Genomic DNA, 17,843 nt, shown 5'->3' with positions numbered 1-17,843 from the left:
GAAAACACTGTCGCTCTCTGCTGCAGTGTCCACAGAAGAAAAAGCTTGCATCAATGGACATTTCACCATAACACAAATTAACATTTGTCTGGCGTTTCACTGCTGTATCGATCTAAATCTGACCCCATTCCCATGCATTCCCACAAGCCTCTTACAGACTGTCTTACTGTTCCCTTTGTCTAACTCAGTGGTGGGCTGGCAGCCTGGCACTGAATTAAAAAAAATGCCAAAGAACAAATAAATGTGAGGAGAGTCTAATCTTAAATCCTCTCGACGACATGGGTTCATGCCAGATACATGGCCCCTAATTTGGCATCTGAAACAATGCTGCTTAAATCTCTGCTTAAACCTCAGTATCAATACATAATGCATGCTGATTTGGTTCCAGTGGGAAAAAATATGTTCATTGTTGGGGTAAAAAAAAGGAGCAGTTTCAAAAATGTCTTTTAAAAGTTATGTTCTTTATTTTAAACTGCTTTGTTGAAAAAGGTACATGGCGATAAGATATAAAAAAAACATACCTCCACCTTTACTCATGCAAAGTGTGTACAAATGCACAAGTGTGACAGAATTTTTTTATATTTAGCTTTTACAAATAATGCATCACCATAATACCACATGCAACCTGCAGTAAGTACCACATGTCAGTGCCCATGGTTAGAAAAAGTAAAAAGGGATAACGTAACAAAAAGCAAAATAAAAAATATCAAAATTTTATAACTAAATACTTAGAACATATGCTATCTTGTGGCTCACCATTACCAGCTTTGTAAGTCAAAAGCATCCATGGGGAACTATTAGTGAAAATGTAAAGTGATTTTTTTTTACTGGTTTCGATTCTACTTTATCCCCAAACACATATTCACATCCTGTCACTACAGCATATCTATGACTCAGTGAATATCTATGACTATGAATAAATCCTTATGTAGGAGTGTGAGTGATCATCAGTATTAATCAGATACCAGTAGAAATTTTCAGCTCACAACTTCAGTATTAATTTGTGAAACTGTCTCAGCAGTCAGAAAGGATTTCAGCCCATACACGAGTCAGTTACACCTACTGTCATGTTAGGTTTCTTGTCTATCTTGCTTCAACTGTCAAACAATCAAGGGTGTATTTAGGTAAAAGACTGTTGAGGGCAAATAGGAAAAATCTGTACTTATTCCGTACTCACTATCCAGCTAAAAATATTGTTGTTTTGTATGTGGTACATATAAATTGTTTTTAAAAAAAATCTGCAAATATCAAACAAAATCTGTATTTTTATTTAAAAAGAACATGAAAAACTGTAGAGACAAACATTAAAAAAGTTTTTTAAAAAAACAAAGAAAAAAACATTTTGTTAAAACAAACTTATCACAAAAGGTTGCAAAAAATGTAAAACTGCCTTTCAAATTGTAGTTGGGAGTTGATCTAATGGGAAATATCAATTAATGCAGAATAGCTCACAGTCCGAGACATTTACATTCATTTTCTTGTTAAACAGTAAATTTGATCAAAGCTCCTCAGGTCTGCAGTTGAAGAGGTGGAAAAAGAGAGAAGAAAAGAGAAAAAAAACTTGACAGAGGGTTCCAGTTACTTACTTACTGCAATATAACATGTTGATATCGATAGCTCAACGGTGGTAGCCATGTCATGTTCGTGACTGTCATCACACTAGGATCTTTCATTGACGTGGTACTTGATAAAATAAAATGAACTATCACCTGGTTTTTGTTCTTTCAACACATTTTTAAAGCAGCAAATGTCATCTGCACATGAGCAGAAATGCTCGAAATCTTGAACTTCACACATCTAATCATTCTGTGGAGGACAAACCAAACTTGAATGATGTTTCACGACCATTAAGTTTTTGTCTCTGTCACATCACTCATACATTAACACTGTTGCCCTTTCCTCAACAGTCTGTCTAAAATTAATGAATCCACAGTTAGAGTAAAACAAAATTTAATGACTACAAAATATTTTGCCATTCATTGCATATGGATGTAAGATGTACAGTATTGTGTTTTTTAGGAGTTAAAAAGGGTTATCACAGCTTCCAATATTGAGTTCATGCTAGTTAAAATCCAAAGCTTATCTGCTTTATTGTTGATTTTATTTGTTGTGGTTGTTGCAGCTCTTTGGTGGTTATGGCTTCCCTACTCCTATCTACCCTCTCACTGCTCTGCCTTGAAGCAGTAGACGCCGTAAACCTTTAGCATCTTGTCTGGGAATCCAACAAACCGCACTGCAGCTTCTGTGGGGCTGCAGTTCTTGCGGGGCCTGGAGATGGGGTAGCGGACACTTCCGTCAGCCAACCAGCCAGCATCACAGCGATCGTAGCCCTCGATCTTCCAGGCGGCATATATGTGGCCCACCTTGGCGATCTCTGCACCGTCGTCTAAGCATGCCTGCACGGCCTCGTCAAAAGACAGCCTGTCAGGCTGGCTCAGCCAGTAGAAACGTCCTGATGGCAGAGACACAAAACGGGTGATCAAGAGAAGCACTTGATGGCCTCACTCTATTCTCACTGGTTTCTTGGTGCAAGCGCACCACAAGAACAGTCGACAGCCTAAATAACAAATCAGCAGGATGGAGAAACAAATAAAAACCTCACCCTTGATTGCAGAGGTGTAGCAAAACACATCATAACGGCTTTGTTTGTCTTGATAACCATAGTTTCTGACGCCAGGCCCATCAACGGTGCCACCGCAAGGCGCCCTGGGTCTGGTGATTGGATACTTCACTGTGGCATCACTCAGCCAGCCAGCATTGCACCAGTCCAGACCGTTCTTCCAGGCCTCGAACAGCTGATCATAGGAGGCGACCACAGCATCCTGCTCCTCACAGGCCTGCACAGCTTCCTCAAAGTTCAGGTTGTAGCGGCCCTCACTGGGGGAGTATGGGAACACAACGCCTGAGTGGGGCAGAGGAGATTAAATGAATATATGAATATGTCAACCTAACCTGAATGAAAATCAATTCACAGTTAAAAAAAAAGAAGAAAAGGAACATGAGAAGTCCTGCCTTTCTTTAATCATGTCAGAATCTAATTGTAAAGCATTGTTATGATGACCTCAGTGAACTTTACAAACTTCATTGGTTTAAATTCTGTCCACTTATGATGAAGTGTGTGTGTGTGTGTGTGTGTGTGTGTGTGTGTGTGGGGGGGGGGGGGGGGGGGGGGGGGGGGGGGGGGGGGGGTCTTGGAGTCCACTGCAGTCTCTCCAGGGAAGCTGGCTTAGCTGGCATGCGATGACATGTTTAGTTTTATGTTAGTGAATGTAGGTCTATTAGTCTTTCAGGTCCAGCAACTTGCCATAATGTCTTCAGAGGCCAGACTTTGCTAACTCATTCATTTTGTGCTTATCTTATCATCCTAAGAAAACTAGGTGTTAACCTCTGCTGCATTAAATATCAAAGAACAATAATAATAATTCAAAAGTGAATATCCACATTAGTACAGCTTAATTCAAGAGAAATATGTACATGATGCTGCAGACTTAATGGTAGAAATGCTTTACTCATGGTGGTGACTTATTCCAAATTCCACCTCAGTAAATTATCAAGTGTTTTTCATGATTACCAAAAACAAATTTTAATGAATAGCAAAGTAGCAGAAGGTTAATATTATTCTGTTTTTGTTACTTTTGTCTAAAACTACATGTGCATGTCCCCACCCAGATTGATCATTCACACGTGAAAAACTATCAACAACATGTGGGTGGGATCTGCCTTTTAGTGCAAAAGAGCTTTGACATACTGCAAATATTAAATGTGTCACCATGCAAGATAGAAATATACTGCATGAGTAAATGTGTAAACGCTCACCCATGCATGAGAAGCAGCTCCTCTCTGTGTTCCACAGAAAGATATTTTATTGAGTCTAAAATCTGATGAGTAAGTCAGATGTATGAGGATATGAATTGGAAAAGATGCAAAATGTGTTTCTGTTTACTGATGTTGAACAATATTCAAATGTAATCATGACTGACTCATTATAGAGGTTTGTATAAATCAGCACAAGCTGCCTGTTCTTTTCTTTTTCTTTTTCCACAAGAAAAGGAATTGTGGGAGTTTTCTATAACTAGAAACAAAAACAATCTTGAGGAAGATGGTTGATCCTGAATCATGAATTTTTAACAGGGAGAGGACACGTGTAAAATAACTATTGAACATTTAATATACTGTACATTATGTCTTCCCAACTGGAATTAGAATTTACACAGATTATATGAGATAAGATAACGAGTGTCCTACTAAATAGATATAATAAACAGGATTTACCATCAATGAGACCACCTTGCACCTCCAATAATATCTCTTGCACTGTGTCCTCCATCCCGTTGATGATTTCACAGCGGTACCTTCCTGTGTCATCCATGGCAACGTCAGTAATTGTTATGGAGGCATCTTGACTGTCTTTCTCCTCCAAAAAGACACGGTCCTCAAAGCTGCCATAGGTCTTCTTGTGGAATCCCATTGAAAGCAGCACATCCTCATTCAGTGCCTCATCATCTGCTACCTTGGTCCATTTGACTCGAATACCAGTGTTACCAAAGGAAAAGGAGTCTTTGGACAGGAGCCCGCAGGGCAGGGTGACGTTGGCACCTAGGCCAGCAATAACCTTCACTGGAAAGGAGGAAAACATGATATAACCTTATTAGGGCTTGAACGTAAAGTGGAAAATATTATGTAAAGTTAATATAAATTAGCACTATATTTTTTGTTTCGGTTGCAAAGATTGAATCCAGAAGTTTTTACTTTGCTTTTGTGCTTGGCATAAAACTGATGTAGCAAAGGTCTGTTTGAGAAAGTTACAAGAAAAGGGAAAATGCCTTGCTTTTCCCAATTTTTCCCTCTTTATTGTTCTTTCCTTTTTGTATGTAATTATTTCACAGCATGTTTTGGCATGTGTATACTGCATTTATTATTTCAATATACACGTGCATACACGTATGTTTACGGTTAAAAGTATTCTCTTATAGAAAACTATCAAAAAGTCTGGGAGTATTCTGTTGGGTTTATTAGATACAGTATTGGACACCGGCCAAACTTAAGCCCCCGGAGCCAGTCATCCTCTTCAGTCTCCTTCCTGCTCTTGTCACTCCTGGCACTTATAAACCTTTGGTTCCTCTGCATTAACCCTCAAAGCACTTCTCTTTCATCCGTTCCATCTGATTTGTGTAAAGTATGTCAAGCACTACCTCAATAACAGGAAAAGTAAGCTGATAATATAGTTAATGATATACAGAATCTTGCTGTCATCATTACTTTTTCTTTTGCTTATTTTCTCTGCACCCTCCCCATCCAAACTAGCCCCCCCCCCCCCTTTCAACTCAAGACGGCAGGCCATTTGTATCTCACCATGGGTTCCCACAATCTCCCTAACGTCAATGTTTAGACCTCACAAGGCTTGCTTAGTTAAGAGGACCCCAACCAGTAAAGGGTGGCCTGTGCCAGGCACTAACAAATGCCAGATGGACTGATGCACAGGAGCCCTGACCCCCACCCCCACAGGTACAGCCTTGAATAATCAACTTTGTAAGTGGAGTCTAACTCTGAACCACACAGGAATTGTAATATGATATGTAATTGAATAACTGAGTGAATCAACTTCTACAGCTATGACTTTTTAGCTGTAAGTAGTCTGAAGACATAATTGTTAATCTTACACAACCAAGCAGGTTTTTTTTGGCTGAATCCAGGGTCAATGCTTGAACAACGTCCCTTGAGTGTCTGGTGCCATGTCTGCGATTCACTGAAAAACTCTAAGCTGCTCTGTTTCTGATTTATATTTCTTCCCACTTACTCAGGATGTATGATCTGCGTCTGAGCCAGTTTGTCTCTGCTTTCTGACTGAGGATGCCAGCATTAGTGTTGGGGCTGCCACATCAGAGCCATGACTGGAATACTGTGTCACTGGCTCATCAGCGGGGAAAACGTTTCCCACATGGGCAATACAGGAAATAATAGGAGCCAATGGCTTGCTGCCTTCTGTTCTAATCAACCCTGCCTTCAACACACACACACACACACACATACATAGAGGAGTGACACCGAAACGACTCCTAATCAACCCCAAGCCTAAACTGTCCCAATCCTCCATTCTAACCCACACAGAAGTGTCTGGACTTTGTTCAGTGGTGCTCAGATCATTAGTATTGAGCTCTCCTGCAGAAGGATTTAATTAGCAGAAGCACTGCTGACAGACCTAATCTACCCTTCAGTTCAATCTCGTGTCCACTTTATCCTTCATTTTTCCATTCCTGTCATACGGCTGCATATGCCAAACACTACTTCTATTACTCAGTCACTCCACCCAGTAGCGTAACTCGCCTCTCGACTGATCAGCAAGATGCCAGGTATTTTACGAGCTAAGAAACACCCTTTTTGCTGTTGTTAATTACTAATGTCGTCGAAAGCAGTGCAGAGTTTAAAAGCTGTCTGGACAAGATTCTTCTTTGACCGTTCTGTCAGCGAGGAGTGACTCACAGCCTCGCTGTGCCTCATAAATTCTCTGCATGGGTAGCGGTTTGCATTAAGTGCGACTGAAACCTGAGGGATCCAGAATGATGAAACTGCTCATCAAAAGCCCTGGCGAAGGTGAAGGTGATGGTGACATCAACATCAGCTCACCAAATTGTGATGCCATCCAACATTTATGCCTAAACTTTTCCAAATTTCTAAACCTTATAGAGTAGATAGAATAAAGGCCTTCATTGTGCTGTCGCATGGAAACATTGTTCTGTCCAGAGTCGAATACAAACCGCTGGATGTGGTTTAAAACCCTGAAATGTGAGACGGAAGGAGGGGATTGATTAAACATCAGTTTGCCAATATAGTGCTGAGAAAAGAGCTTGGAATTAATTACTGTTGACATACCAACCTAATACCTTATAGATCACTAAATGAAAGCATAATGAAGAACCCTGTCTCATATGATCTGGAGCAGCCTTGAAGATAATGATGCCTGAGTACCAGCAGTAGCAGACAGAGAGACAGGCATGGTGAAAGAAATCCCATGCTCTTTCCTGCTCCTGCAGTTGCCAGCAGACACAAGTCCCACAGGAGAATGTGGCCCCGACCATGTGGAGCACACTACACTCATAAAGCAACAGCCTGTTGTGTGTACTTAGTCTTTCAGGAATACAAGGAAGCCTTTCTTTTCTTTGTCACACCTCAAACAACATCCTATTTATACAAGACTCCTCCGGGGTCGAAGGTGGTGCCAAATTGTCGAGTTTAACATAAAAATGGTTCTTCAAAGTATTCTGAATGGTTCCTATCTGAAATTTCTGTGAAGACTGCGGCTGGGAATGAAACCACAGCTAAAAAGTAAATGAACACGTGTGCACGACAATAAAAGCGCTCTGCAGCTGCACCCAAGACCTACTGCCATTTTATGACCGAGCACAATTCTCTCTCACTCTGTAAAAGCTTGTATTAGCAAGTGATTGGAACCATCTGCTTCTTTGTAACACCAAACTGTAAATTAACAGCATTACAGTGGTCCAGATCTACTCAGTGACCTACATATTCTGGAATTACAAGAGTTTAATTGCACTGTTAAACCCCCAAGCACAATTTGCACTTTAATTTATTAAATGAACCAAATGTTTAATTTGCTCAAATCTCTCATCTATGAAAGGATGGAAAGGATTGAAATCTGCAGAGAGCAGTCACCGCATGTTTATATCAGTGTGTGTGCACAATGTGCCACACCCTCTGACAGAGCAGCTAGACATGTGATGCTTTACAATATCCCAAAGCTTTGCTCTCCTCTGCTGCTGGCCCGCATGTGTCAATATGTAGAAAGAATTAACAAGCACAGCTGCGACAAACACAGCGAGCCAACTCCAACACACTAATTCCAATAAACTCCTTCCTGTTGTCTCTCATGCAGAACAAGCGCAAACACAAAGCGTGGGTGTGTATCACACATGTACGGTCGGCTGTCGATGGAGTCATTTGTTTAAGTTCTCTCTGATTGAATTAACACACGTGCAATGGGACTTAACATGGCTCCATCAATGTCCCCTAGTCTAAACACATTTTCCCTGCAGCCCCCAGCCTCAGCGTATTTCCAGCCAAGCCCCTTTTCCCACCCAGCCCTAGCAACGGGGCCAAGCCTCAGTAACCAACAACCACAGTAAGCATTAGACTTAACAGGCTATTACCTCACAGGGAAAGACAGAGTCATTTGGCTGCTGTTCAGCATGGGGCTCTATACATTTGGCTGCAGGTCGTTAATCTTAACTCCGCTCCTGTCAGACTGCCTGTTACCGTGGCGGGTTTCCAAAAGCTCTCAGTGCCAGAGTGAGTCAGTAGGTATAAGGACAGGCAACGCCCCGTGAACAGCCAGAGAACACACTGCTCATGTGGCCAATAAAAGCTATACTGTATGGAACTGTGATTGATCTGGCCGGTGCAGACAGTGAGGTCATATGCACATATGTGCAATATGCAGACACACGCACACACACACACACACACACACACACACACACACACACACACACACACACACACACACACACACACACACACACCTGTGACATCACTCGCCACTGGCAGTAATTTCAATGTTTGGATAAAAAAGCATCATCTCGTCCCAGACTAAAACTGTTCTCCCCACAGACGAGCCATTTCCTCCCGTCTTGGAAGAGAGAGAGCTGACACATCCCTAATTTGACATTTACTGAGTCAGCTTGCAGGGGCTGCTGAAAGCGCATTAAATATCACTCACTACATATTATAACACAAAGGTTTCTAGCTACCCTTTTTTTTCACCACCACAACAGTAGATCTATTCTAGTATTTCATAGCTTGCAGTTGCAGCAAACATCTCAGTCTGTCATCCTGTAGGCAGGTGTGAATTTGAATTATAACAGCCTCATGATAGAGTGCAGGTGCTGATAAGACTTCATGTTCTGTCTGCAATGGGAAGAAGATAAAAAACAGATAAAATGACAAAAAAAAAAAAAAAAAATTGACAGAAAGTCAAGATTTTACCGTGGGAAAGTCCTGACTATTTTTGCGCTCTCGTAAAGAGACAGGCACTACTACCCTAGTCTCAGCCTCTAAAGCACCTGTGACCCATTTTAAGAGAAAAACCAGTAGTATCAGTGATGTGGTCCTCATTCAGTAGTTTGGGCAGAGAGCCCCTGTGAATGACAGGGTGATTTATTCACCAGCCGGTCCATGCTGTGGTGGTCTGTATGCAGCAAGTCAATGAGTCAATGGTGAGTCACACTGTGGCTGTGTGTGTGTTACCCCAGAGACGACTCTGTTACCTACTCCTACAATGACCCTGTTGTTACACAAGCCTGTGCTGTGGTACCACTTTACTTAGGTCTCTTACACAGCTCATCCTCCTGTTTGTTTTTTGTTTTTTTTCTACATGCACGCTCAAGCACACACACACACACACACACACACACACACACACACACACACACACACACACACACACACAGATACACACACACACACAAGCACACACACACACACACACACACATACACACACACGCACAAAAAATACCAACAAACACACAAATTGTAATATAAATTTGTGGGTGATATTATTATTTTTTTTACAGAAATGTATTCTTACCTTGAAAGGGAGGGAGCGTCACCTGACTGTACGTACAGCCAACCAGGGTCAGGGAGATTATTGTGATGCACAGCAGACTCGTCATTTTCTCTTTTTTTCACACAAATAGCCCTCTTCAATAAAAAATATAAATATAAAACTTTGAAGTAAAATAACTGCACTAAGTTATCTAAACTGAAAATATTTAAAGAATATTTCTTCTCTTTCAATTTTTATTCATCTAGCAGTCCCGCTTCCTGTCTGTCTTTGTTCAGCAGCCGCCTGTGGTGCTACTGGAAAGTTTGGGCTCCTCAGAGGTTCAGACAAGTGGCTTTTATTGTAGCCTTGCATGGTTAAGACCACTCCCCCTCTCATCAGCCCATCACCATGCACAGCTCTATACTGGCTCCCCTTTGCCACATTATTTATGAAAGACTCCTTCCTCTCCTTTGGGAGAATGAAGGCTACAGCAAAACTACAAACAATTAACCTGCAGATAATCATCCTGGGTTATATGTTTAAAGTGGAGCTATAATGATTCCTGTGAGGAATGCTATAGAGGGATTAGATAATATCACTCAAATTGATCAGATATACATTCATCCTCATTGAGGAGGCAGTAAGTGAAACTTTTTTCTTGCATTACATCCACCCTCTCATTCCTTGCAGCCTTGGTATGTTTTCACTCTGTAAACTGATTCCGTTATTTCTGTTTTTATAATCTCTTTATTGGACTTCAATTGCACAAATCAAAGTTAATGTTCATAAGTTAAATATTGTCACCATGCTTAACTCTGAACACTGTAAAGGGCCTGACCACTTCCCCCATCCTAACACACGTGAAAACACTCACACACACACAAACTTGTGAAGAAGTGTGGCGTAGTTACTTTTGATGGAAGACCATTAAATGTAAAAGGGTTATAAAACTGATGTAGACAGAAGGTCTCGCTACAAGTCATACTTTGCCATATCCTCCTTTGCTTCTTTTATTTATTATTCTCACTCCTCTTCTTTCTCTTTCTTTTCCCATAGAATTTATTCTGTACATTCATTCAAGGCTGCATTTCACCCCTGTCTCTCTTCCTGTTTGAAAGTGTTTAAATTTGTGTTCCACATCTGTAACTAAGATTGTAAGGGATCAAGTCAGCTAATACCCACCCTCCTCACAGTTGAACTCTTCCACAATTACTTTAAATTGTCTGAGCATGTTTCTCTCAGTCTCTTCTGATGCTGTGGCAGAGCAGAGACAGCAGAGCATAGCTCTAGGGAGGCAAGACATGGATTTGTGACCAGCCATGAGTAGAGGGGGGCCTGTGTGGTCTCTCCTAAACGTTTTCTCAGGCGTTCAGACGATCTTTGAATGATGGTGAGGCAGGAAGTGGAGCAACAGGCTGCAGATGCTGCTCTGGACCACTCTATCACTGGAGTTATTACAGCTGGGACAACCTAAACAGTTTTCTTTCTCTGTCTCTTTCTTTCTCTCCTCTGCCCTGTCTGTCAATCTTTCAAACCCCACAGAGATGACAACAGAGAACATGGTGGGCCTCTGTTGTATATTCTAAAGTCCCAGCTTGCCCTGGGCATATCCTCTCTGCTTCTGCCTCGGATCCTCGGATCCTCTGGAGACCTGAGGAACTGTGAAATTATAAACATACACAGCTCCAGTGTGAGGGCACATTTACTCCTGACACAGACAAAGGTTAAATCAGAGCTGCAATCACCTACTGCACCGTGGCACCAACTGTGAGAGACAGTGTAGACGTCAGAGCCAACGTAGCTATAGTCCTAAACTGTGGCAGTTTTACTGTTAATGACAAAATTGTTGCATAAAAGCAAAAGCACTTCCTTCCCTCCGAGCAACCAGTCATTTCTGAGAACACAATAACCTGGCAAACGTGTTCGACTTTTGTGTTACAATATCCTCATTCAGTCATGATTGACGAAGAAAAACAAAGAAGAATAGGTTGCAGCAGCACTGGCAGTTCTTATGCAGGGTAGACACAGCTTGCACGCATACTGGAGGTGTAAAAGAAACCAATACAATCAACAAGAAGTGTTGCCTGACTTAACATGGGTTGACAATTCATCAGAATATAACTGTAAATATTTGGGGAGTCAACATAATTGCATTTGAAAGAGCTTGGCCATTCATGTGACAGCTAGAGTGCAACTCTGGGTTCGGAGAAAGGCCTTGTGCTTTTTGTGGGATTCCGGATTAGCTTTAAAAAACTCTTCAGTGCTCTCTGCCGATTTAACATAACTGATGAAATGTTACATAATGGCAGGGAAATACATACAGTAATAACAATGGTGTCACTGATCCATAAGAGTTATAGATAGATAGATGTTTTTTCTTCCACTTGCTTGTCCTGCTCATCAGCAGGAGCCAAGTTAAAGGTCTTTAACCATGACATGTTGAATCATGTTATGAAAGTAGATTTCTTGGCTGGAGAACTTCATTTCTGATGACTTGTCCAGAAAGGGACCTGGCTGATACACACTGACTATGAAACTCAAAAGTCCAATGAACAACAGATTTGAATCCCAACAGCAGCAGCCATCATTACATTACTTTATTTTCTGTTGCAACTCAAGCGGCAGTGGAGATTAGTAAATGGCATCAGCATGAATACAACTTTCTGGTACTGGCAATGTCAGTAAGTTAATAAGTCTGTTCGTACAAGACATTTTCACTTCACTTTAGTAAGCATGTCTATGTCAATTATTGCATATTTCCTAATACTGTATAATCTTATGCATCTGCGAATGGGCACATTCAGGAGTACAGAATGTACTGGCCTGTTTAGGTGTATACTGAATGTCTTGAGGCTGAGAGGGTTTGGAGACCCACCCAGAGACTGCTTCAAGTCTGCTGCGTCAAGGCCAAATCTCAGGGCCATGAGCGCATTCACAGCTGGATTACTTCAAATTAAACTTGCAGCTCTAGACTGGCTGGTATAATACCTTTTAGCATATAGTAGGTCTTATGTTGTGTGGCAACCAAAAAGTGACTGTCAAGAGTGTTGGAAGTGCATTATATAAACGTCCCCATAAGGCTAGACAGGAAGAGGTCAAAGCAGAACAAGCATGGGTAATCCCATGTTAGCCACATTCACATTAGCCACCGCCAAACATGTGTTTCTCGTTATCCGCACCAGTACAACACGTGATTAGACTTGGAATCATTTCTGAAGATGACAAGGGGATAATACACTGTTCGCTCCCGGTAATAAGGCAGTGATGAAACAAAGAAGGGAGAGACTGGGACTTTAAAAGGTCTGGGTGGGATGAGAAAGCAAATGTGCTGAATGGGTACATGCGTGAGCAGAGCAGCTCTGACGCCACACAGCTGGTGTGTCGCAGTCTGATCCCCTCTATATCAAATCAAGGGAGGAACAAACCAAGCATATTTGTGTGTTTTGTAATGGATCCTCTCTGTTATCAGATCCTGATTAGAGTTGGCTCCATACACGGTGGCCCTCGCTCGGCTTCTCTGGTCGTTCTGTGTGCCATCTGTGTGCGATGACTGAATGGTGGCCAGGGTGTTAGTGGCAGAGGCATATTACTGTGCTTGGGTGCTGGGAGATTTCATCCATCTGTTGGCTTTGACATAGAAACACACAAACCACAATGCAGCAGTTAAGAAATGCAGGAGGTTCAAATGATTCTTCACAGCCACATTGACAAAATAAAGAAACAAATAAATAAATAAAAACAGTGAAATGTTGCTTGACTTTTATTTAATCTAATTTGTGATTGATGTCTGATACTGGGACCTGGCTAGATGCTTTACCATCATTTTGCAATTTTCTTTTCTGGGGTGATCTGGGGGATTTATATATTTGCTCTCTATTTTGACTTTGGTGTCTGTCGAGAAGTCCCCGTCCAGGAGTCACATGATCACACCAGTAGGCATGGAGGATAACTCAAGCACTCCTGCCTGGAAAGGAACCGCCCTCCTCAGGTGAAACCACTTCAGCAGAGATTATATATACTTCCTCCTTCCTTTGTTCTTTCTTTATTTGACCTCAGCTATAGTGTGTGTGTCCTGTAAGTGAGTTACATTATTTAATGTTCAGTTTGCCTATTATGGTGCACAATTCGCTGTTGAAATTTGATTTCATCTTACCAATTTTGTTCTCTTTTGCAGAACATAAACCAGGCACATACAAATGCAAAGAAATCCAAAGGAAATGAAAATAAAATAAAAGCTCTGCATTAACGAAGCTCGGAATCCAGCTTCATTTATGGGTCTCCATCAAACAGTCAGCGTACCCCCTTAGCCATTAGATTTGAATCTAACAGTGTATTACTGTTGGACATACACATGCAGTCAATTTGAAGGTCAAGCCTTTACATTCATGAAGCATGTGATTATCTTTAGAGATTAAAATATACAATACAGCAATATGTAAAAGTAGTTCAAATGAGATTCACTTCAACCAGCGTCCACACTGAAATGCTGCTTACACAATAATGCATGAGTGTAATCCAATAAGGATGACACTGAAAAGAGCCAGTCTGCAGCATAATGAGCACTTTTACTGTTGATACTTCAGGTGCATTTTGCTTCTGATGGTTCTGTACGCCTGCAAAAGTAAAACTGTGGCTCTGGAACTTTTCCTTATAATGGAGTAAGTTTATATTGAAGTGTTAAATTATCTTTCATGTAAGTAAAAGTTCTCAACGGTGCTTCCAACACTGTCAGAATACAAGTTCTTTTCAGACTTCATACAGATTGACAACTGTCTTCCTTGGCATCATAACAAGGTAAAGCGAGGCATCTCAGAATCAATGGATCAATCAAAACAGCCTGGATAGCTTTCCATCGTGAGGAAATTGTGTCGTTTGTTTGTGCCTCTCTTCTTCATCTGACTGTTGGCGTTGCGCTAGAAGTTGGCGGCCAAGCTCTCGACGGGCGGGCATGTGGGTGTATGGCTCTGTGTTCACCACAGCTGCAGAGGAGTGTGGGAGAATCATACCAGTAACACAACTTAAGCAATCACACCAGTTATGTCACCTCACAATATTAAATCATGTAGTCAAGAGATGTTGTTCACCGTTGGGTGCTTGGATATTGGCAAGAAGATTTTACTGTCAGCAACCCTAATTAACCACAAGGTTTTTTTTTTTAACAGAATTGATAAAATTCATTGTATCAATATGGTACGCAATGGATGACTTTCATCAGTGTGAAAAACGAAATCTTTATGGAGCCATTTATATGTCCAGAGATATTTATTCCCGACATCTCTTAAAGCGCTCTTTCTTTTAACTATACTGGTGACGATGCAGATGGTTTGTAATGGAAACAGTTTGTCTTAACTTTTCTTTAAACGTCATCTGTTGTAAAAACTTCACAAGTGAGAGAATGCAGCAGTGTTAGTAGACTGTTATACAAGTTGTTGGCCCACACACACACACACACAGTAAATGGTGCAGAATACACACCATAAGTACCTTAGTCTCACTAAGTCCTACTCATGACTCAGAGCAGCATACGTATATATCTGAGTCACACCTCACAAAACAAGTGGCCCATGGTCTGAATGCATAGTGAGGTATACCTGGAAGCTGCAGCTAGATACATCTGACCGGGGTTTGAGGTGACCTAATGGAGTCTTGGTAGCCATAACAAAGTGAGTAACACATGGAGATTGCCATGTTACAGTCATACAGGGCAAAATTCTAGGGCTCCATCATTTCCAGGAACTGGGAAAGATGACAAAGTCTTAACCAAAAGTGTGCCAATAAGTGTGATGGAAGGGGTCCTACACATGCCCTACACGGAGACCATCACCTGTTGGTAGACAGGTCTCTCCAATAAACTGCCAGTGCTTCCCAACCACACTTCCGTTTGTTTGAGCCTGGCAAAGTTTAGTATGGTAGTCATTTGAGACCAGGTCAAATTTGAAAGAGTGTTTCCTGGCTGAACCTGGGTCACTTTTATCACAATCTAATGGTTGTAAGGTGTTGTTCTGTGTGGAGCCAGTCTGTTCTCCCTTAGCTGAGTCCCCAAAGCAGTGACAACATTAGGAGGCGAGCCACAGCCTGTTGGCCAAAATATACCCTGAGCTGCAAAAAGGATCTGGTAGCTGACTGCTGTTCTACTTTACTGCTTCTTTGAGATTTGCTGTTTTATAATTGAGACATTCACTGTTCAGCACTGACTTTCCCTGTTCCCTGTTTTTTGACAATCATAGGTTTGCAGTTTGCATTGAAGCTTGTTGTGGTATGTCCCTTGTAGGATTAGCTACAGTATCTCCCATGAGCAGTTTAAATTGATGTTTATATTATTCCATCACAGTAAACATCACTTCCGATTATATTCAAATATTCAAATCAGTAACAATCATGATATGCATTTGACAGTGGTGACAGCACATGCAGTGAATAAGTACTATATGTAGCTTTTTGCTGACCTGCTGCTGAATTTGAATGACTAGTTGCTATTTTTCACCTTTTGTCTGCCATGAGAAGTTTCTCCATAACCACTGTGCATTGTGGGAAAACAGTGTGCCTCAAAGTTATTTTAGTTAACAAATACACAAGGCATAAACACAATTTTGTCAAAATATGGTTAGAATGAGTGTATATCATGTGACTGGGGCGTTCTTTGTGTTGGAGTAGCAAAGTCCCAAATCTGTTGAAGTTGATAATTTGATACTGTACTCTAGTTAATGCATCTCAGTGTGCAACAGGAAAGTCATAGAAGCACCATTTATTATTGTTTTGAATAAAATGTTAGCAGTAAAATGGTCAGAGGTAAAAATGTGTTGTAAGATGTAAAACCACTGCTGTGGTCCTTTAAAGCAATAACAATGCAGCTCTTTAAATATTTTGAATGGAAAGCTATAAATTCCATACTGATGGAGATGTGTAAGGATAAACAAAAGGGAGCCATGGAAACTTAGATGTAATTACAGTATGTTGTCAAAGCCCACACATTTCTCTTTAGGTTTTTCTGGGATGCATTTATAGACCACACTGGCACAGTTAGAGAATTTACCGTTGCCCTGGGAAATGAGTATGTTCAGGAGAGACATCATTTATGGGAAACCAATCTGCATTCACGGTTCTTCTGGTAAAAATGCAAGAAAAGTGTCAACACCAACACTGTGACTCCCTTATGTGTCATCTTCAAAACGATTACTGGCTCCCTCTGTCTTCACTGGGTCCTGCAGATTACTTTCTTCATTATTACTCATCTGTACATCAAATCACTCTTCCTGAACAGTAAGTTAGATTCACTGATAGGTGTGTAAGTAATGTAAAAAAATAATGTGCACTTAAAAAGGAGCAAATGCAAGTACGAATGAAAAACTGTTTTCCTAAAGAAAATACAGTTTTGAAGTTTCTCAATTCATTTTTTTTATTCCTGCAAAAATAATTATCACTCAATCTATTGTATTTAAAGAGATCTACAACTGGAGTTGAAGTTAAAGAGAAACATTTAACTGTGAAATGCTTTGCTGAGGCTGAACGCCAGGCTGTGGTTGAACGCAGCTTTAACTGAGAGGAAAAAATCAGTATCGAATGACAACTGAGATATTATGGGCTGGAATGTAGGGAGATAGTTTGGATGGATTCACGTCAAATTATTGCACCCTTACTGATTTGATGAATGACCCAGGAGACAGCACTACAGCCGCATGTGCTTTTTATTCATGATTGATTTAAGGAGCCATAAAATGTCATACAATCCATGCAGACTTCAGGGTCCCAGACCGGAGCTCCGGCCAAGGACACGGGCGGGGTCACTCAGCCACCTGGCATTGTTGAATAAAAGACAGACATCAACTTCAATCAGTTCTCTGGCACAGTGTTTACATTTTGTTTGGAACATTACCACGCTTCTTTGTGAAAGTGAATAACCCAGCACAGCATAGAGTTATGTAGAATTATCTGTTTCCAATTGAAAAGAGTGGGCTGTTATCATTCATTTGCAGATTGGAAACAGATGGTAGCCAAACTCAAAGTGCCACATGATCAAAACTATAAGATGCTTACAAAATAAATGTCATATAGTTAAAATTACTCTGACTTGAGGAAATTGCATACACTTAACATATGAGAAACTGAAAACTATTAGTTGATCTTAAGAGAAATCATTTCAAGGCACACTGGACCAGGCAAGTAAGACTTCTTAAGTGAAATAGTGTAGATCTGTCCCAAGCAGCAAACAGTGCAATGTAAAGAATTCTGCAAGTGAAAAACTGAAGGAACAATAACACACATGGTGCAGGATGAAAAACAGC

The 17,843-nt window shown here is 40.9% G+C and overlaps 1 protein-coding gene across 1 annotated transcript; it reads right to left on the bottom strand.

The window, feature by feature from the left end:
- Nucleotides 1–440: 440 nt before the first annotated feature.
- On the bottom strand, nt 441–9,891 carry LOC130170200 (hyaluronan and proteoglycan link protein 1-like). The gene is made up of 4 exons (XM_056377382.1): nt 9,604–9,891; nt 4,273–4,617; nt 2,603–2,902; nt 441–2,452 (listed from the first exon to the last, which is right to left on the bottom strand). The coding sequence occupies exons 1-4, from the start codon at nt 9,686–9,688 to the stop codon at nt 2,163–2,165; spliced, it is 1,020 nt and encodes a 339-aa protein (XP_056233357.1). The 5' UTR covers nt 9,689–9,891; the 3' UTR covers nt 441–2,162.
- Nucleotides 9,892–17,843: the final 7,952 nt, after the last annotated feature.

This window comes from Seriola aureovittata, chromosome 5 (assembly GCF_021018895.1).
Source record: "Seriola aureovittata isolate HTS-2021-v1 ecotype China chromosome 5, ASM2101889v1, whole genome shotgun sequence".
NCBI classification, from domain to species: Eukaryota; Metazoa; Chordata; class Actinopteri; order Carangiformes; family Carangidae; genus Seriola; species Seriola aureovittata.
The sequence above is the reverse complement of the archived record's forward strand: the minus strand, read 5'-3'. Positions and strand labels throughout refer to the sequence as shown.